Source organism: Notechis scutatus, chromosome Z, assembly GCF_049901735.1.
Source record: "Notechis scutatus isolate UNSWTSFEM ecotype Mainland chromosome Z, rNotScu1.2, whole genome shotgun sequence".
Taxonomy (NCBI): domain Eukaryota; kingdom Metazoa; phylum Chordata; class Lepidosauria; order Squamata; family Elapidae; genus Notechis; species Notechis scutatus.
The window spans coordinates 29767212-29789759 of record NC_142025.1 but is presented as its reverse complement, the minus strand read 5'-3'; the positions used below and the strand labels follow the sequence as shown (position 1 = coordinate 29789759).

Sequence of the window (22548 nt, the reverse complement as noted above, 5' to 3'; positions counted from 1 at the left end):
AGATATGATAAGAATACTTACAGGCATCTCTAATATATAGCAACATAGCTAAGAAAATGTAGTCAACTAAATCAAGAGTGATGCTGTCAGCAAATAAAGCATCCCACACAACAAGAAGGTCCTGAAGAAGAAATTCTCTTCCAAATAGAAGCCTTATCCATCTCCTAGAAAGAAATTCCAAGGAACACATCACAAATTGCACATCACAAATGATAAATAATAATTTATAGAAAAATCCAATACATAATAATTTATTAATAAAGGAGCTCAGGGTTGACATGAAGGCTCCTTGGTGCTCTCTGAGCTTGCTTTTTTCCTTGCAGACATTTCATTACCCAAACTAGGTAATATCATCAGTGCTAGTAAGGAGTGCTATTTGCTGACAGTTCCTTACTAGCACTGATGATGTTATCTAGTTTGGATAATGAAACATCTGCATGAAAATAAACAACCTCAGAGAGCACCATGCACCTCTCATAATAATTTATTACATACCTAGATGGTATACTTAACTGGATTCACATGACTGGAGTTGGAGACACATTAATGATTTATTTTTGAACTTTTTGTATGAAAGTAATTCTAAGAACAGGTTCCCCTCCCCCCTGGTATGTAACCCGATATGTGGTTTAGAAAATAACAAATTCTGCATTAACCAGATTACATAAAGAAGTGTATTAAGGTGTTTAAAACCACTGGTAGTTTGTATGCCTATTCCTGATGAGCTCAACTATAAAAAGTTGTTATGGAATTGATCAAATTGTTTATGAAGTGTACCTTCCTTTTAAAAGGTCTTAGGTAACTGAACCTAATGGTTTGTTTTAATAAGGCATTAATCCTATGTCTAATGCCTATCTTAAGTAGACATTTATATTATCAAGTTATAACCACTGCATGTGCAATGCAGACATAACTTTCAGTTGTGTTTTATGCTAATAGCTGATGCAATTAAAACTCAAGAAATATAATACATTTTTTCATCTAATTTAAATAAACAAATACAATATATCTCTCAAGTGCTACAAATCAGAATTTCTAAAACTTGAAAAGGAAGAGGGAGCACAGTATCTTTGCAAAATTTACTGCTAATTATACTGCACAAGGTTTGGAAGATTTCATCTTGGTGACTACCACACAGAAATCATTACTTTTTGGTGTTACAAATATAATTTGGACTGTGAATGAAATCTTTCTCTTTTCACCAACTTATGATTCACAGATTGTGAGAAATTTGTACTAGAAACAGATAAAATTAATACACTAAAAAGAACATTTGTGTCTTTGAAATGGAGAGGGAAACGTATTTTGACAGTAGGATTCAATTTTTTTTTAAAAAAAATCAGAAATTCCATTTTCTTCTGTATCATTTTACGATTTGGATTAACTGCGGATGCTCAAGTCAGTTTGTTTGGTGCTTTTTATTTTCTTTTTAAATTGTCTCTTGAAAATATTAAGCACTGGAATGAAGAATTATTATTTTCACAGAATTAGTGAGCTAAAGGATTTCTCTGCTTTTGAAATTATAAGGCTATCAGCCTTGCAGAGTTGATGGGTATGTCTAATTCACACAGTTGAAAGTTATTGCATTCTACCTGCTATCTGTACCTTTTCAGCAACATTGTAGTCATATCCATAAACCAAGGATCCCTAATATCTCTAAATAGCTGGACTACAGCATGCTTTCTTTTCCATAAAACAAAATAGATGCTCTAAAGAATTATGTCTGAATCGGAATGTTTTTATACTAATTAACACACTTTTACTGTTCTTTCCAATATGTAGATATAATCTAAGTTTCACTTAATGATACCACTAGACAAGAGGAGTCCCTTTCTTTTGAATGGTTGTATAGTTTAATTATAGTTCTGTCCTGTTAATTCTAGCTTCACATCTGCTACACCTGCAGACTGCAATGCTCAAGACGGTGAACCCTTTTATCACATTTCGTAACACAATAATTTATATTTACCACATCAACACAGAATTGCAAATCAGTCTAAATACTGAAGGACTTTAAAAAAAACAAACCAGTTATAGTTATTACTATTTCCTTCCTAAAAAGCATAGTCCAGATTTTTGTATAATTAAACCTTAGTCTCAAAACAACCCATAATTACTACCCACAAATGGTAGTTTAATAATGACCTTCAAGAGAAATATTAATATTCTAGAAGACATTAGAAATATTACATTTAAAACTTTCAAAAGAAATTATTTTTATTAAGGATTACCAAGAATAAATTTAATGAATGCAGCTATAAATAATAGATAACTGGATCAATGGTATGACATAAATAAATAAAATAAAAAAGTACCTTATTAAGAATACTATCAAACTATGATTTGAATACCATCACAATGTGATGTTTAAATTTTTAGAAGAGAAACATAATGAAAAATAATATAATTACATAATGCTATATAACATAGTTCAAGAATATTAACCTATTTCCTATTGAAAGAGGACTGAAATTTACAAAGGGCACGTATCAATGATCTATTGTTGCAAATTAAATATGGATTAGATATTGTATAATAATCCATTAGCCCATTCCCATGTGTGAAATATTAAGAATTTGTCTTGTACAATTCATATTCTGGTACAGTACCCTGATTTTCTGTATTTTTAGAAGTAGCAAAAATGAAGCATTTCTGATACTTGCAAAACCCAATGAATTATAATGCAGATAAAAATGTTGAAATAGTATGATAAATCCAACCATGTCAATGACTGCTACAAGTCCCAAACTTTTTCTCCAGCAAGACTATTATCACACCCTTTAAAAAAAATAATTTGATACTATCTCAAATATTCCTGTATGGTTTCTTACCTCACAGAAAAAAAAAAGAAAGAATTCAGGAGTACTTAGCTCCTTTAAACAGTGTTTTCAAAAATGCCATGCTAAGTCAAATCAACTTTATTATAGTCAAAAGTAAACTATATTAACTGCTTACAATGTCAATAGTATCTCTTACTAATACAGTCCTATTAAAAACTTTAAGACACACTCTATTAACATGCACTCAGGGATTGTGTAGTTCTCCTGTTTCTCTAAAATTGCAAGCTATTATTTAACTTTTTAATACACTATAAACAACTTGTTTATCCTCATCTGACAAATGTACAAAAAAAATTCACACACCTTGAAATTTTGCCACAATTGGATTAATATTGTGGTTTCCGTAAAAAATATCATATAAAAGCATAATAACATATTTCCCTACTACATTTTCTTTTCCTAACTTTCATTCTCTATAAAATTGCTTTATCTAAATTGAAAAAAGCTCTCATGTTCAAAATGGCACCTTCAAAATTATTGCTTTTTCCTGAAATGGGTATGGCTTTCTTTAGTGTTCTTTCATTATCTTCTTTTAAAAGACTTTTAAAAATAATAGTTTCTATTAACGTTACTGTTAAGAGAAGTAGGGTAAATACAACAAAAAGGGCAAGAATTATAATTCTGTTTTATCACCTACTGTTAATATTGTGGAATCTATCTTGGTTTCATCATTTTTATTCATGAATGTTGAAAGATGTGTTGATGGAAGAATGCATCAATTCAAATAGTTATACACATGTATTTATAATTTTAATAGACAATATAACATGACAATGGTTGAAGCTGTCCCAGATCTAATACATACCAACATGAATTTTGCATGTGGGGTACTGATGTTTAGGCTACAAGACTACATCTCTCTTTCACACTCCCAATTGAACACATTGCCAAGGAGAAAAAAGGATGAAAATAGCATGTACAGATCATTCTCTATTCAGAGGGAAACCCCATATGCATTAAGCTGAATGCCTGACAAAGGACTCAAATGTGATTAAAAACAAAAGGAACCACAACTAGTAGAGACAGCTTGATAAAGTGGCAAGAAAAGAAAATTGTTTGTATGAATTCATTTCTCTATTTTCTCCCATGTAAGTGACTGTTATTCACTGCAGTGAAGTAATGTGGTAGGGTAAACTGTTAGTGAGCTGTTTAGTGCCAAAAACAACTACCAAAAGTTCTATGGGTAAAATGATGGTATTTCTTTTCTTTCTGTAAAAAATTAATAGATAAAAGAAAGCACATACTAGATTTCCAAAGCTTTCTGCCAGTCTTTAGCCATGAGTAGATACAAAAGAATAGAGGCAAATATTTGAACAAAATATTAACTCCAATTTTAGAACATATTCTAATGATGCACACTGTGCTTTTACATTTGACAGGCCAGTGACAGAAATTCTAGTTTCCATTGCTGTCATAATCCAAGGACTGCTTGTATCTTGGGTCTAAAGCTCTTTGCCTTCCAAGTCTTTTGTAACTTGTCACAATAATTTAGTAGTGCTGAAGACCGCAATAGCAATAGCACATAGACTTATATACCGTTTTATAGTGCTTTACAGCCCTCTTTAAGCAGTTTACAGAGTCAGCATATTGCCCCCAACAATTTGAGTCCTTATTTTACCCGCTTTGGAAGGATTGAAGGCTGAGTCAACCTTGAGCCTGGCGAGATTTGATCTGCCAAATTGCAGGCAGCTGTCTGCAGCAGAAGTAGCTTGCAGTACTGCACTCTAACCACTGCACCACCTAGGCTCTTTAAGCTTCAATCAAAGCCTGTTTTCAATTCTAGTAGACCACTTTGTCATGAAGCCTAAAGAACATTTTGAAGGATATTGTTCTGGAAATTCTTGATCAAGGAAAAACTAACTTTTCAGAAAGCAGAAGCAGAATGGATTTATTGTCACCACAGTATTTCATGTTATGTCTAAATTAACTTCTGAAAGTAAATTAAACTGCCCTTCAAAGGCCATAGACAGCAGTCCATTTCTATCCATTAGTTTGGCTAATAACGCCTTCAAATATTCATTAAGGAGACTGGAAGTGACATGACGACGTCAGCAGCAAGGGAATGGCAGCGACATCAGCAGTAAGGGAATGGAGCTCTCTGTTGCCTGCGCTGGCTTCTACAAGTTCATGGGCTCCAGAAGCAGCCAAAGCCACCCTGGAGGGGTAGCGAAGCAAAGGAAAGTGCCCTGTGAGGTATCGGGGGGAACGCAACTCTCCTGAAGAACCCCAAGGCTATTGCTCTTTAAGTCATGTCGCGGAGAAGAGGTGGCCAAGATGGCCACCAGACCGCCGGAGACAGCTTCAACCTAAGAAGAGTGCAGTAGTGAAGTTAGTGACAATGTGAAACTGTGTGAGAACTATCCTTTTTATTTTAAAATATAACCCTGAGAAGAATATTCAGAAAAGAGGACTCATAATTATATTAAGTGCTGGAAATTGAGACACAAATGACAAAAGAAAGCAGGAGGTCCAGGAAGAGGAGGAGCCAACTGAAAGAGCAACCAAAGATAATAAGGAAATAAAAATAAATATGATTGATGTAAACCAAGGGGAGAGTATTATAAGGGAAATTAAACAGGAATTGCAAAGAGAAATCTTTGGGAGAAAAATAGGGGTGAGAGTAGATAACTTGAAAATGAGACAAAGGAATATAATAGAGAAGGAAGAAATGTTTAAGAGGAAAGGTCAAGAAGTGGTAGATAGAGATGGAAATGTAACAGAGGAAAAGGGAGACAAGCTAAGAAGCGAAAGACTAAACTTTAATGTGAATGAGATATGATGGTTTTAAAAAAAAGAAAGAGTATGATTTTATAGAAATATATATTATTGGTTAAGATATATAACTGCTAAAGGTAATAAATAAGAATATTAACATGCTATTGTAGGAAAAGGAATGACATATGGAATTTGATTGATATAAAAATAATATTGTGAAGTATTGTATAAGATAATGAATGTTATAATTTAAAAAAATAACTATTATTAGAATTGCATAAGTTGTTAAACATAAATATGATGAATACTATTATATTTGTATCAAAAAGTGACGAGAAAGAGGATTTTTTCTTAAATATAATAGTGGCATATTTATAAATTAAAAGGAATAAACAATGGAAAATTATAATTAATATAAATTTGTGAATTGTTATTAGAACTTTATAAATTGGTAAACACTGCAAATATGATTATTAATATATAATTGGTAGTAAAAGGAGTGAGGTTAAGAATATAGAGATTGACACAAAAAGAACATGTTGCAATCATGAATAACCAAGATTGATAATTTAACAAAATTAAATTATCAATTAATATCAAACCTTAAAAGATTGACTACTGTATTAAACAAGAGGAATATTGTCATATTTGTATCAAAATGTAAGACACTACGGAACCACACTGTTCACACAATGGTATTTTTGTTGTTAAAAAAAAATGTATTGTATATATAGAGAGATTTAAGCTCTCACCTAAGAAAAAAAATGCTAAATAGATGCTTTATTTATATATTTAATTCAGATGTAGCATATATTTTTTTGTCATTGTTGAGCTCTTACAATATTAAAACTAAGCTCTACATTGCAGTTTAAAAATATGCCTCATGCAAGCTTTTTAAATGCAATTTAGCAATTAAAAAACTTTGAAACAAAGCTGCATATAAATTCACTACACTTTAATGTATGATTTATTAATTTTGCAACACTGTTTTGGCATGTAGTTCTTATATTTGCTGCCTGTTAAAGAATGATTGGGTAATGAAGTACTTCAAAGTCAAGTCCCATAGATTTCAATTAGGATTACTCCAGGGCAAATGTAAGTGGGATAGCAATGATATTCTATTTTACATAAGACTTATAAATCAACAGACATACGTTTTCTAAAATAAACGGCCTACAGCTAGCAGAGTTGCATGGTGGGAATTTAGCCACTTTGGGTGGAAGACAATGGACTCATTTAATTATCTACATATTCCTGTAGGAACCCTCTTAGTAATAAAAGATTCAAATGAAAAAACAGTGAATTCATTAATTAACTACCATATTTGTTGAAAAATGTGCACTAAATAATGCAGCATAGAAATAGTGGTTCTTCTAGATGCTTGTCTGCAAGTCTGCATGTGTGTGAAAAACGGAGAGAAAAAAGCAATGCCTATGCAGCTTCTAATTATTCCAATTATCATGGCACACTATGAAAACTTGATTAATAACACTGAAGATATTGTTGTGGCAATTAGCCATATGGTTATGGGACTTTATTCTGTCACGATTTAGCCATTAGCATCTACTTATGTTCGTCAGAACAGTGCATCCGTGACAAGTTGAAGTTCCGCTCACCTTGTCGATTCCCTCGTGAGCCACACTAGAGAACTGTTTATTCCTGAGAGCCCTTTGCCAGACTAAATTTTTCATGTGGCATCCGGTCTGACTGGGGACAAATGTCAAGTAGCTAATGCAACAACCCATCAAGCCTAGTTCTCTTTACAAAGATACTTGGTAAATTGCTTGTCAAAACAGACTTATTTCAAAAAAGATTTGACCAAAGAAATTAATGTCAAGTGACTTGTACTGAATGTTTTGAGTGTAAGTAATTCAAACAATATGCACCTTCCATTATTTAGACATGATGAATGTTCTATCATGCTTTTGTACAATTGCATGCATTAGTTACATGTGAAATGTATACACTACAAGCCCAGGGATTTTGGGTTCATTGTCAGTTTGGGTCCAGCACAATTTGGATGTAATCCTTTTTTTAATGGGAGTCCATTACATTTATCTCCCTCCCTCTCACAATGTGTGTTGTGAAGAGAGCGAGTGAGTGAGAGAGTGAGATAGATTGATTTCCAATTGGTTGGACTCACAGCTGATCTACAGGAACACTAGATAACTCAAGATAATGCCTCCAGTGCTCCACTGGAACAAAAACCAAAAAAGGAACATGCAAATAGTTTTTTTTTTAAGGAAGCAGGAAAATATGGCTGTTAAAGGGAGTATTTCTTTGTTAGAAACATAGGAATGTATGTGGTTTACTGTAGATATTTTAGATAAGCTGTATTTAACCTTTTGTAGCAAGTAACAGAAAACTCTCTTATACTGATTAGAGAAAGTAGATACTTGAATCTGGATTTCTAAAGGACCAGTCCAGCATGTTAATCATTATACCATATCAGTTCTGCTTTTAACCAACCTCACTGATTCTATATATGTATACATATATATATATTCATCTATTTTATGTAATCTCTACTACCATATTCCACAAGGAATATAGAAACCCCAAGGTAGCCCATGCAGAGCCCATGGCACTTATATTATACATGGACAGCAATTCTTACTCATTAAAAAGAGGTTTGTTACATTTTGTACAATTACAGCTTTCAAGTATTATTCATAGGTAATCTCTTATAGCACACTGCAATATCCTACCCTAGAAATAATAAGAGCATGGGAAACTCTTGCTAAGGCAACAGTTCTGTTCCAGAAAGGGTTGCGCTGGTAAACCAACTAAAGCTGAATAAAGTGACCCCAGATACAGGCTCCAATATTGCCTTCTTAACACTAGCCATAACTCATTACAGAGTTATAATTCTGGTTCTTTCAGGAAGAGTGCTATTCCACCTAGAACCAAGATAGCAAGTAATATAATAACAACAGCACTTTGACTTATATATTGCTTCACAGTGCTTTACAGCCCTCTCTAAATGGTTTACAGAGTCAGCCTATTGCCTCCAACAATTTGGGTCCTCATTTTACTAACCTCAGAAGGATGGAAGGCTGAGTCAACCTTGAGCCTGGTGAGACTCAAACTGCCAAACTGCAGCCAGCGGGCAATCAGCAGTAGCCTGCAGTCCTGCATTCTAATCACTGCCATCACAGATAAGAATGCCAAACTATTATTTTTGGAATAGTTTTTTTAGAATTCAGTTTCAATCTGTTTCCTACAGCTTCCCATTGGCAGTTGACCTCCCCCAATGAGCTCAAATAAATTGGAATAGTTGAGTAAAGAAAGAAGGATCCTACAGTGGTCCCACTCCCAACTGTAATGGCTTATTTAAAGAAGGGAACCCTTGTTCTCAATCCTTTGAGGAATCAATGGCAGTAAATAAATTGAGAGATCGAAGAGGATGAAGATGGGTATATTCAGGGGTGGGCTTCAAATTTTTTAGCAAGGGGCTCTCTGCCCTAATGACTGCCTGGGTGGGCATGGCTAGGTGGTCACATGATTGGGTGGTCATGTGATCAGGTAGTCATGGCGAGATGATTATGTGACTGGGTGCAGCCAACTCAATGCCATTCCCACCCAGTCACATGACTCCCAGTCAAGCCTACCCAGGTTTTGTTGCTCCTGGTGTTTTCTGTGGGAAATGGGTCTCTCTCTCTCTCTTTCTCTCCCCCCTCTCTCTCAAACTTCAATTCCTGAATCATTTTTGCCTTCTTTTTTTCCCCATTCTCCTTTTTTTTTCTAGGAATAAGCTGGAGGGAGGGAGGGAGAAAAAAAAAAAGAGAGAATAGAGGGAGGGAGGGAAAAAGAGAGAAAGAGGAAGAAAGGGAGGAGGGAGGAAGAAGGAAGTCAAATTGGGTTGTTGACAATGACCATTGTTCCTTTAATCCTGGGTTTATTATTTGCAACCAGCCAATCTTGGAAAAGATTAAGAAACTGACTTTGGAGTGATTTATGAACTACAAACAGAAGAGAAAAGGAAATAGAAATGGCCAGCCTTTATTTCTAGAGTGACTCAGAGGAGAATCCCCAAAAATGCTAGAAATTACATTATTGGCTGCATCCAATTTAATTTTCTTTTTTTTTAGTGGAACTAAAGCCTTTCTCAAATATATATATATACATACATACATACATACATACATATATATATACACATATACACATATATACATACACATATACATATACATATACATATATATATACATATATACATATATACATATATATACATATATATACATATATATACATATATATACATATATATATATATATATATATATATATATATATATATATATATATATGTGTGTGTGTGTGTGTGTGTGTGTGTGTGTGTGTGTGTGTGTGTGTGTGTGTGTGTGTGTGTTTTAAAAGCAGGGAGAAAGGAAAAAAGAGTACTCGGAGCAAAAAAGTATCACTGTTTTAATTAGAAGATGTGCCAATCAAGTCATTAAAAGAGAGAGTGGAAGTGAGGGAAAGTTAGATTTCATTTGCATCTCTAAGGTTCACTTAGCTGACTGTCCGAAGTTGACTGAGCAAGTCACTTTCAAAAAAAAGCAATCCACACACACCTCCAATAAATGTCCCCCCTTGGACACATAGGATCCCCCCCCCTTGAAATCAGGAGGGGGGGAGGCTGAGAGCAATGAGATGGGAAAGCTAAGAAGGCTGAAGAAAGTCAGTCTCTGGAACTTCCTTCATGGGCAGCTCAGGGCCAGCCACGGTTCCCTTCGTGTTGGCTCAGGAAGGAGGAGCAGCTGCTGCATGTGTGTGTGTGTGTGTGTGTGTGTGCATGCACGAAAGAGAGAGATGAGAGAAAAGAGAATTCCCTTTTCTCTCTCTCATCTCTCTCCTCTCCCCTTGTGCGGGAGGCGAGGGCTGCCTTGAGTGAAAATATGGCATGAAGGCAAGTTCAGGGCCACTTCACTCCTACACTAAGGCTCTGGCAACCAGGGCGGGGTGTAGCCAGCCAGGAGTGGGAGTTGGGGGCTTGCTGAGCCCATCAGTGTCTTAGCAAGGGGATCACCTGAGCTCCTGCAAGCCCCCAGCAGTCCACCCCTGGATATATTCTATCATCCAAGACAAGTCACCCAACAGTGCAACTAATCCGTTTTCTGTCCCGTATCCAGGCCACAGTTCAGACTGAAAAGGATGCAGAAAATTGGCTTCCTCTAGAACAGTGATGGCTAACTTATTTGTTGTCACATATCAAGTGTGTGCACGCCCGCACACCTGCACCCATAATGCAATGTGTGCATGATCCCCCACCCGAGCATGCGACCCCCCCGCATGCGCCTTAGTCCCCCTGACATGTGCATGCATCTCCCCACACATGTGTGGCAGATACCCAACAATCAGCTGACTGGCGGGTGCGCATGCATGCGCAGTGGATCAGTTCTCGGCGATGGCTCGCCTGCTGGCAGAAATGGCTCTGCATACCACTTCTGGCACGCGTGCCAAAGGTTCACCATCACAGCTCTAGAACAACCTGAAAATCACAACATTCTTTTAATAACCTTTTCCAGAATGGGAAATCTGCATACTAGATGATAGTAGTCTAATATAGCTGCATACATGGAGTCCCTTTTCAGAAAAAGGTACCTCACTGCTTCTTTTAAGGCTTACAGCACCACATCCACTCTGAGAGATAATGACTTTCTCCCTAATTGTAGGAGATGATCAGGTTGAGCCTGAAGGATGGCCCAGGTGCATTATCAGTCTTGAGCCCCTTCATACCCACAAAAGATCTAGTCTAACCCACTTTGAATTGTTGACTTTTATCTACTACCAATTTGCTTTGACTGTTAGTAGTTCAGATTTTTGTAGAGTATTAGCAAGTAATAAACCTGTATTGATTTGAACTGCTTTGCTTCCTGATTTTTTGCACCTGAGACTGATTCATTGAATCTTATGTTAACCTTTCTCTCAAAGGAGCTAAGTAGGGTAAGGTTCCAGTTCAAATGGGATGGTGTCAGGGATGCAATTCAACCAGTGTAACAACCAGTTCAGTGAGTGCGTGCTTTGAAAAACCCTGCCCTTTTCAGTTATAAAACTTACCTTCTGTTGCAGTCCTGGTGAGTAAATCAGTTGAGGCGCAGCAATCCTCTGTGCCACACCAAACAGCTGAGCTGAAAATCCCAGAAATAAAGGACAGAATAGGGCAGGGGTAGGGCTAAATCGTCACCGTAACTATAGAACCGAACCAGGCCAAACTGGTAGAATCCCATCCCTGGATGGCACTCATACTGCACTCTATCTATATCTTTGAGATTAATTAAATTATATTGCAAGACTCTACTTCTGTTATCATCATATATTTTGTCAACTGGGATTCTGAAGCAAATTTGATTATTGCCAAAACTCGCAAAATGAAATGAATCACTCTAAAGGCTGGGATGCAGTCCAACATTAATAAGGGTGAAGTCACCACAGTGTAAGTTCAACCATGAGATCAGGTTTACATCTGATCTTCCCGCTGATGCTCTAATGCGAGGGTGTCAAACTGGAGACCTGCAGGCCAGATGCGTCTCACCCACCCCAATTCCGTGAATGGGAAAAACATCACAAAATGTCACATGACGGCAATGTGATGCCATGAGTTTAACACCTGTGCTCTATAGTATATCTCCACTGTCGAGTTCCTGTTTAATCAAGGATAGATTCTTATCTAGACAAGTATTTGTGAGGCTGGCAAATTCATCAACAAGAACCACTTAGATCTTGGCAAATATTGGTACTGCTAATAAAGTAATGTAATAGCACTGTCAAGGCCAGTTAAAGTAATTTTCAATATCAACTTACACCTTGCATAATTTGGGTAGAGTTACACTGACTTTCTTTCTTATGCTTCCCTCTCCATTGGGCTGACATGTCTTTATTTCAACAGTTCTTTTTTCTCATTCATGTTCTGAGGGTCCTGCTATATATACCTTTCATCCCAAATATTTAATTAAATTATCGTCTAATCAGGTCAATTGAAATTATAATATGTTGATAATCTCTGGAGTTTGCTTGTAGTCATGGATTCAGACTGTACACTCCAGCAGTGACAGTAAAATGAGAATATGCAGCTCATGGTAATTTGTTAAATTCAGACCCCACTTTTTATTTTTAGCTGTCATAAAGATGTTGCTTTCTATTGTTGATCTCCACCACAACAATCTTATGAAATAGATTGTACTAAAAGAGGGTGACTGATCCAGTGAGCTAAAATCCCAAAGGTATTTTTCAAAACAACAACTGAACTTTGTTTTTCCTTGAAGACATTTCACTTCTCATCCAAGAAGCTTATTCAGTTCTGACTTCAATCACTTTTGGGACAACCATGACCTGGATGATTGAGAATCTCCACAGACCATAGGAGTATCAAACTGGATTTCTTCAAAGGCCAGATCAGCATTGTAGTTCTTCTCTGCGGGCTGGATGCCTCTTGCAGCACCCTGCCAACCAAAATGGGGTGCAGGGAGTCTGTGCACAGCCCCCATGCACCTCATTTTCACCCTCCATGTCCTCCTGCAGCACTCTGCTGGCCATTTTCTGACCCATTTTTGGCCCACTTTCAGGCCGTTTTGGGGCCTTTTTGTCCCGTTTTCAGGTCTGTTTTCGGGCCATTTTCAACCAGCAGAGTGCTGCAGGAGACCATGGAGGGTGAATATGAGGGGCAGGGGGGCTTCATGCAGCCTGATTTAGTTGCCAGTGGCACCACGGGCCACTCCTTTGATATTTCCAGTTCCATGAAGAAGAATGCAGCACTTAAAACAGTTAATCATAATTCTTTAAATCTTTATCATATTGATATTTTTAGCACTGAAGAATTTTAACTTGACATTTTTAAAAAGTAGTATTAAAATATATTTAGAATGGGATGTTAGCAGCATAATATCTGGGCTGTATTCGGAGATCTTATATCAAATAGTAAAGATGTATGGCAATAAATATTTTTGCATTTGGTATGATAGAATTCTGCCTGGATTTCTGGGCTTTCTTTAAGTATATCTTTTGTATTAAATATCCACTGGTCATTAAAGTGCTTATATCTTAGTCAAATTCTGTCATCTGTTCTGATCTTAGATACTTTCAATCTGCTGCATATCATAATTTTTTCCCAGTACGTTTGGAAGCATCATGAGTATTGAAAAGTGTGGTTCCAAATGACCCAGATACATATTAAAATGCCCCCATTGGCTTTTAAATAAATACATTTTAAAAGAGGGTAAATATTCTAGTGGAATAAACAAATATGGCCAATATGAACTGTAGCATGGAATTAAACTGGCTAGTACAAACTCCTAATTGAATAAGAAAGTGAATGGAAACTAAACTGCTATGTTATAGGTCTCTCACCTGAAAGTATCATACCATCTATTTTTTTAAAGCTTTTTAAAAAAGAGATGCTGGAAGTACAGCATTGCAACATTTTTACAACTATGTGCTTTTCACAACAGTAGCTGTAACCAAAATTAATATTGCAGTATACAGTATGTATGCATATATATGTGACCTTTTTATTTAAGGTTTCTATGGGTTATACTTGTTGTATTTCAGATTTAAGAACGCTTGGCAACTGATTTATAATTATTATAGTTGTACTTTCTCAGGGTCATGTGATCAGCTTTTGTTACCTTCCTACAAGCAAAGTCAATGTGGAAGCCAGATTCACTTTACAACTGTGTTATTAATTTGAGAACTGTAGTGATTCGCTTAACAACTGTGGCAAGGAAGGGTTATAAAATGGGGAAAATTCATTTAACAAATGTCTCAGAAATGTTGGGCTCAATTATGGTTGTAAGTTGAGGACTACCTTTATAAGAAACCGTTGTGAGAAAACCTCTGGTTATTAGCTCTATTTGGCCAACCATGGACTGATTGGAAATGCTGTAAAATCCTTTCACAGTGTCTGGAAGTTGATGGAGTTTGAATGGTATAAAACATGCTCAGCAAAGCCGAATTGTACTCTATTCATTACAGTACCCTGCCAGTTCCAGGGAGACTTGGCACTTCCCTTGAAAGAATAAATTTGTGACTTGGGGTTTTCCCCAGTAGCTTGCAGCTATTACCAGATGGTGGCTATGGCAACATAGCCTCTGAAGAATCGAGGATTGTGCCTAGGATAGCCTTTGCCCAGCTTGGGCCAAGAGTTATGACTCTTTCTGGAACAGAAGGATGTTTCTAAAATAACTAATCCTTATTCCTAAAAGAGATAGATTCCGCAAAGCACGCTAGATAGGGGCTTTTGAAGGCCTCTTAAGATTACATTTTGACTTGTTCTAGTTACTATGATCACATTATGCCTATTTTGTGGTCCTTTATAGGAAAAAATTTGCTTATACTTAAACATATTATACTGTATTTGCATTTTTTGTTAGCAAATAACATAATCCCAAGAAAACTATTTTTTCCTATAGAAAATCTTTCTAGATATATGCTGAAAACAAAGTTGGCCCACCCACATGTGCAACTCATTTCATTTCTGCAAGGAATACTGGGAGGAGACAGATAAACACTTCTTTTGAGTAACAGCATTGTGAAATAGCTTCCTCTTTAGTAACGAGACTGTCTTCCAGTTTGTCCTACTAGAATATTTGAAAACCAAATTCCAGTGGGTGTACGGTGAGAGACAGAATGCCTTATTTGATTGACCTACTGATGTTCATGGTTTTATAATTTTGTCTTAGCTTTAACATCAATGTTTTATTTTAAAACCTTGTGTTTTGCTCTTAACATGTCATGATTAAGACAGTAGATCAGGTCTCCTTTTTCGAATGTCAAATTCTTTCATTTTCAAAATTATTATATAAGTATTTGACAAAATAAAAAAGTATATGTATGTGTATAATATTAACAAATAATATTGAATTAAATATGTAAAAATTAATTAAAAAAATAAGCTATAACCAAGTTAATTTGTGCTCTAAAATGACTAAAAGGCTAAAACAATGTCTAAACAAGGCTATATACAACTTGTTATCAATGACTAATATTAACTAAAACAATGACTAAATAGCTTATAGCATACAATATGTCTTCTTACAATGGATCCTTTGAAGTTATTAACCAGTTGGCAGGATGAGTTAAGAGTGCCATTCTCATGTGCTGAAAAACATAAGGTTTCCAAAATAGAAAGAAGATGCTAGACTAGGTTGGTCTTTGGTCTGCCAAGTATGCTGCTTCTTATTTTCCTTGAATGCTTGAAAATAAGACATCTAAGTGTCTCCTGGGACTATGCATATCATTTAAAAGAGGTGCTTTGGAACATGAGTGAGTTCTTGGGAAGCATCTCTTTTATTATGGTTGGTCATACAATCAGCCAGATATTTAGCCTGGATTTGGCATTTTTATTCAACTGTTGAAACCTTTCCAGATTTCTGATGGTGCTAAAGTTATTGTTTCAGAATACAAACTGTTCCAAGTCAAGTGGCATTGTGCAATTGACTGATGGTGATTTTGTCAATGTCCATGGTGTTCAAACAGTGTTCCAGTTGTTTTGGAATTGCAAGTATGAACAGAGTATCAGAGTTGGAGGTCTTCTAGTCCAACCCTATATCACTTCAGACAAATGGCTGTCAAATTGTTCTTAAAAACTTCCAGTGATAGAGCATCACAAGGCAAAGTGTTCTACTGATCAATTGTTCTAACTGTCAATAAAAAATCTCCTTAGGTCTTAGATTGCTTCTCTTCTTGATTAGTTACCATCCCTTGCTTCTGCTTTTAGATGCTTTGGAGAATAGACTGATTCCCTTTTCTTTGTGGCAGGCCCTTAAGTATTGGAACATTGCTATCATGGCACCCCTGGTCCCTGTTTTCATTAAACCAGACATACCTAATTCATGCATACCCAATTCATTTCTTATATGTTTTGACCTCCATTCCCTAATTATCTTTGTTGCTCTTCTTTGCACTCTTGCTGGAATCTCACATCTTTTTTATATCATGGAGTCCAAAACTGAATACAATATTCAGTGTGGTTTTACCAAGGCATTATAAAGTGATACTAATACTTCACATGATCGTGAATCTATCTCTCTGTTCATGAAGCATAGGACTTTAGCTTTTTTGGCAGCGGCTGCACTTTGTCAGATCATATTTGTGGTTATTCACTAGAAGTCCAAGATCTCTCTCATAGTCAATGTTATTGAGCTAGGCACCTCCTATTCTATACTTGAGCATTTAGTGTTCTTGCCTAAGTGTAGGACCTTGCTTTTGTCACCACTGAATTTCATTTTCTTAGATGGGGCCAGTGTTCAAGTCTGTTAAGATCCTTCTGTATCTTGACCCTATCTTTTGGAGTGTTGGCTATTTCTGCCAGCTTTGTGTCATCTAGAAATTTGATTAGTTCCCCTACTATCTCATCTAAATCATTTTGAAAGATATAGAAGAGCTCTAGGCCTAAGACAGAGCCTTGAGGTACCCCACTGCATACTTCCCTCCATGTAAATGCAGTTCCATTAAGGGCTAGACATTGAGTACAATTGGTCAGCCAGTTACAAATTATCTGATGGTGATGCTGTCTAACACACATTTTTCTATCTTATCAAATAGGAGGTTGTGATGTGCTTTATCAAACTGAAGTCCAAGTAAATTATATCCACAGGATTTTGCTGGTCCACTAATTTTGTCCCATTGTTAAACAATGCAATAAGATTTGTCTGGCATGATCTGTTTTTGACAAACCCATGGCTTCTGGTTATGATTTGCTTGCTCCTAAATAATCGCAAATTTGATGTTTGATTATCTTTCCCAGGATCTTCCCAGGTATTGATGTCAGACTGACAGCTTTGTAGTTTTCTAAATCCATCTTTAAAAGATAGGAATCATGTCAGCCTTTTTCCAGTCATTGGTAGTTATCCAGTGGTCCAAGATCTTTGAATTATATGGTTCAATGGTTCTGAGTTCACATCTGCCAGCTCCTTCAGAACCCTTGGATGTAATCCATTTTGTCCTGTTGATTTGATCTCGTCTACCATGGACAGGTATTCTTACCATTTTTTTTGCTTATTTTGACCTGCATTCCAACAGACATGGTAGTGCAGTATTGCAGGGCTTCTGGTTTGACGGTGCAGCAAGATCGGACATGAGCGGGGCTCTGCGAATTTGCACTGAATCCTCCTTGTTGGAGGGTCTTCCAAGGGGCTAAAGTCACCCTGTAGGAGTGACGAAAAAAGGAGAGGCATTCTGCAAGTCGCGGAGAGCGGTGGCTCTCCAGCTAGACCCAGGGATTCCCTCCCATCCAACAATGAAGAGGAGAGGCAGCCATTATGGCTGCCATGAAGCTGGGGCAGCCTAAGAAACAAAGAGTTTGCGGGAGCAGTGTAGATGAACAGTGATTGGAATTGGGTGAGGTGATTATTTTTCTACCTAGAACCTAACCCCAAAGAAAATAAACCCTGGAAAAGAGACTCTTTGAAAAGCTTGTCAAAGCAGCGAATAATTACAGAGAAAAAAATAATAGACCTGAAAGAAAAGGAATTAAAGGGAGAGCGAAAAATCTTTAAAATATAGAAAGATTGGATTTTTAAACTTTATTGGCAATATTTCGATAAGACATTTTAAAATGCTAGAATTAGTTGTCTGAATATTGACTATTCGTAAAAAACTGAAATATTTGTCAGATTTTGTACTAACGTTGAAATTTAAGCTGAAGGTGCCATCTTCTGGTGATGGAATATATACTAAACTCCTAAAACCTTGGGAAAGTACTGATGAAACAAAGGGAAAAAAGTGGAAATAACATATAGTGGACTGCTGTGTTATCTATTGTTTTATATTTGCCTACTTCGTGGCAATTGGAAGTTTAACTATGATATGATGGAATACAGCCAAAGAAAGTGACTTTTAAATGCCAGGATCTATAGCTGAACTGACAGAGTGGACTCAAGGAAATATTTGGAAATCTTCCTGGATTACCTAAATCAGGGATGTCAAACTCAAGGCCTGTGGGCTGGATCCGATCCATGATGTGGTTAGATCTGGCCCGCAGGGCTGTCCTGGTCTACCCAATGTGAATATGAAAGATCAGGCCAGCGTAGCGTCAGCCCAGTCTACCCAATGCGAAGAGGAAACATGCCAGCAGTTTGGGGAGAGGCGTCAAGCTGGCTACACCCACCCAGTCACCTATGCCCACCCAGTTGGCACCACACTCATCCCCTCCCCAAGGTCAATGACAGCCCTGATGCAGCCCTCAATGAAATTGACTTTGACACCCCTGACCTAAATGGAATTAATTGGCTAACTTGGGACATAAAGAACTATCACTATTGCATTTCCCTGAGAAGCAACACTAAGATTGGGCAAATGGTTTCTAAGCTGGCTTTCTGAGGTCATAGACAATTGAGACTTGGGGCGGTGACAGACCACTGAGAGGCTATTGAGCAATATTTGGACCTATCAAAATGAAATAAGATATTGGACCAGGGGGAGATGAGTGGATTTCAAAAAGAAATGGTGTTGATGCTTCAAAGTAACTATGATATGCTGATAAAGAACCATGAGGAGATAAAAGACTTAATGCATGACATTGTGGGGAAATCAGAAGAAGTTCAACAAGGGACAATGAATGAAGATAATAAAACGCAGGAAATAGTGAAGATAATAGAAAGACCAGAGGAAAAATATAACAGATAAATCAACATATAAAACAAGAAGACAAGAAGGAGAAGACAATAAATACTTATGAATCAAATCAGGGACAATGTATATTAAGAGACCAAAAAATGGGATTGGATAAAAAGAAAGATATTTTTGAAGAGAAGATAGGGGCTTGGGCAGATCCCCAAGACGTACAGCAGCAAAAGATAGTAGAGATGGAAGAAATATTTAGATTAAATAGGAAAGATGTACAAAGACCCAAAGGAGGAGTTTGAGAAGCAAGTCAAAAAACAAATAAGAATTGAAATACCAAAGCAGGCAAGAGATGATGATGGTTAGAAAGGAATGCTGTTTAATGTAAGATTGGCTTTATTGAGGGCTAGAATAGAGGCAGAAACAAGATCAAGGGGGAATATTATTATACATATTTTTATATAATATACTAAAAGTAATTGTAATGTAAAGATTAGATGTTGAAAGATGGTATTACTATGTAAGTTAATATAATATTGTGATTGTTATTAGAATGGTGCACAAATACACTGAACAACTAAACAATGAACACGTTGTAATACAAATATGTATAATAAACACTACAATTGCATAAGTATAATTAATGTAACTAATATTATTATTACTATTATTTGTATTTAAATGAATGATACCCAGATGCCTCACTGTAAGAATGCAGTATTGCAGGCTAATTCTGCTGACTGCTGATTACCAGCAGTTTGGCAATTCTATTCTCACCGGCTCAAGGTTGACTCAGCCTTCTATCCTTCCAAGGTTGGAAAAATGAGGACTCAGATTGTTAGGGGCAATATGTAAACCACTTAGAGAGGGCTGTAAAGCACTGTGAAGCAGTATATACATCTAAGTGCTATTGCTAATCTGCATTTACAGTATTTTTTATAGATTGGATTATTATTTTTTCCTTTTGTATAGACAGATGTAAAAAGCAAGTTAAGCAGTTTTGCTTTCTCCTTGCAACTCATCACTTCTTGCTATTTGCTCCCAATAATGGACCAATTGTTTCCTTCACTTGTTTTTTATGTTTGTATATTACATGTTTTTCTTGTTTTTTTATAAGATTTTTATTATTATTATTATTATTATTATTATTTTCTTGTTATTTTGTTTTCTTTTACCATAGTCATTCTATTTCTATTTGCAGGTCTTTGTATTTTATGATTTTCTCCACTTCTTTCTCTTCTCTTCTGCTATCTCCAGATATTGCAACTATCCAGACTTTTTTGTCTTTTTTATTGGCAATTGTTAAGTCTATGTAGCAGGTGTTTGTCTGTTTGAATTCTAATGTCCCAGAGCACTTCAGTTTCTTCATTTTATTACTTTGTATATTTTGCAGTCCCATTAGTTCTGGCTTGCAGGCAAATCATTTCTTCCAATGCATCATTGTTGCTACTTTATCATATTGCTCAGTCTGTACAATCTTCCTACCGCAGCTAACTAAGTGATCCACTGTTTTTTCAGCTTCTTTGCAGAGATGACATTTGCTGTCTATTGCTGTCTTCTAAATTCTGGCAGTGTATGTATTTGTTTTTAAGGCTAAGTCTTGTGCAGTCAGAATTAGCCCCTCTGTCTGTTTCTTCAATTTTCCTACTTTTAACCATTGCCAACTCTTGTTATCTGCTTTTTTTTTTTTTAACATGCTGACCATATAATATTTTGCCTTACCATGGCTTGTAGATCAGTTTTTCTCTCTCCAATACTCATAAGCCTTCATGTTATACTAGTCTCAGTGCATCTTATTCACTATTCTTCACATATTTGTTCAATGTCCTTTTTTTATTCTTTAACTCTTTGATATACTTGCAAGATTCCACGCCCACCTATTTGGTTTGGTAAGTAGAGTCTGTCAACAGCACTGTGAAGATAAAGGGCATGATTCATTGTCATTCTTTTTCTGATCTTCCTAGCCAGGGCTTTGCTCTGCTTGAGCCCAGTCCACTAGTCCAGCTATGTATCTAAAATTGGAATTGCCAGGGGTTAATTACCTCAACAGCATTTTAATTGTCTTTATTACTATTATTATTAGAGTTTTAATTCCACTTTCATTACTTTTTATAAATACCTTAAGGCATCAAAGATACATAATAATACTTTTTCTATTATTAAAGCAGCCACTGTTTGTAACTAGGTCTGCTTTAGTGAATCCAGATTATTTTAAAATGGATTTCTTCTGGGAAAGAGAAGGGTAGGCATTTTTGAAGGAGTGGGGGGCAAAAAAAAAAAACATACCATAAGCTTAAACAAATGCTTCTTAATGAAAATAGCATTTAAAACCAATGGGCCTTTTCTCAGCTTAGCTATTATAGAAAGAAAAGTCTGCAATCTTAGGTTGTTCAGTAAAGTTTCCTGACTTGCACTCTCTTTGTAATTGTCCTAATAATTCTTAAGACAACTTTCAGAATGGAAATTACCACTGGTCTAGAAAAATATTCCACTTACATAGAATCCAAAGAAAGATCTAGAGTTCTTGAGATTTGTTCTTTGAACTGATTTTCTCTTCCCTGTTTGGCACACAAGGTTTGTGTTGACAAGGCTAAAGAGGACAGAAATATAGAGCAAGCTGAGAAATGTTCCATAATGAAAATAATTACTTTGTCCTTTCCTGAAATGTCTTAATGCCTTCAGCTGCAGAATGCTGATCCCTGGCATTTCCCAGGATCTCTTGTGAGGTTCATTGTGACTTTATGAGTTAATCACATCAGGAATAGTCATTTTAACTCGTATGCCTTTAGGAGTAATTACAAATTTAAATGATTAAACAAATCAGGAAAAAAGTCTACTGCCTAACGAAAGGAGTTAGTGCTGAAATCCTTTTTTATATAATAGTATCACAAGTCATTTGTAAATAACACATTCATTTTAGAGATGTAAAGAGTTCTATCATGCCCTCTGAAATAAATTATATTTTATTGGTGCCCGGGTGTTTCATAATTTCTATTTATTTGCTGCAAGACTGGAGAATTAAGATCGAGTAATTTATTTCACCAAAAGACTGACAAATGGCTCATTAGATACTTATGGAACTGAAGCTAATTGTATGATTTTTTTTTGGGGGGGGTATTAATTGTCATAACTGCCTGCTTAACTAAATAATGTTGGTCACAAAAAGTTTGTCCTATCTCTGCATTTTCATTGAAGTTAAAACATTTTGTATGCCAAAAGAAAACAGGCTTGGGGGGAGAGTCACAAACCAAAACATTACTATTTGGATTGGAAGACCAGGTAGGAGGAGTAACTAAGGATTAATGTTTCCCACTGGAGACACCAATGACTGTCATCTCCAAATTGCAGTCACCTCACATCATGTAACAGCTTGAATCACAGATATTCCAAGATTCCCCTTCCCCCCAATTACAAATTAAATATA

General features: G+C 36.1%; 1 protein-coding gene across 8 annotated transcripts in view; it reads right to left on the bottom strand.

Moving 5' to 3' along the window:
* Positions 1–22548, bottom strand: part of TBC1D5 (TBC1 domain family member 5) — a 448530-nt gene that overhangs the window by 99635 nt on the left and 326347 nt on the right. For all 8 annotated transcript variants that reach the window (XM_087945081.1, XM_087945079.1, XM_087945078.1 and 5 more), the window contains one exon: positions 22–164. In XM_087945081.1, coding sequence (XP_087801207.1) covers positions 22–164 — 143 coding nt within the window. The remainder of the gene's footprint in view (positions 1–21; positions 165–22548) is intronic.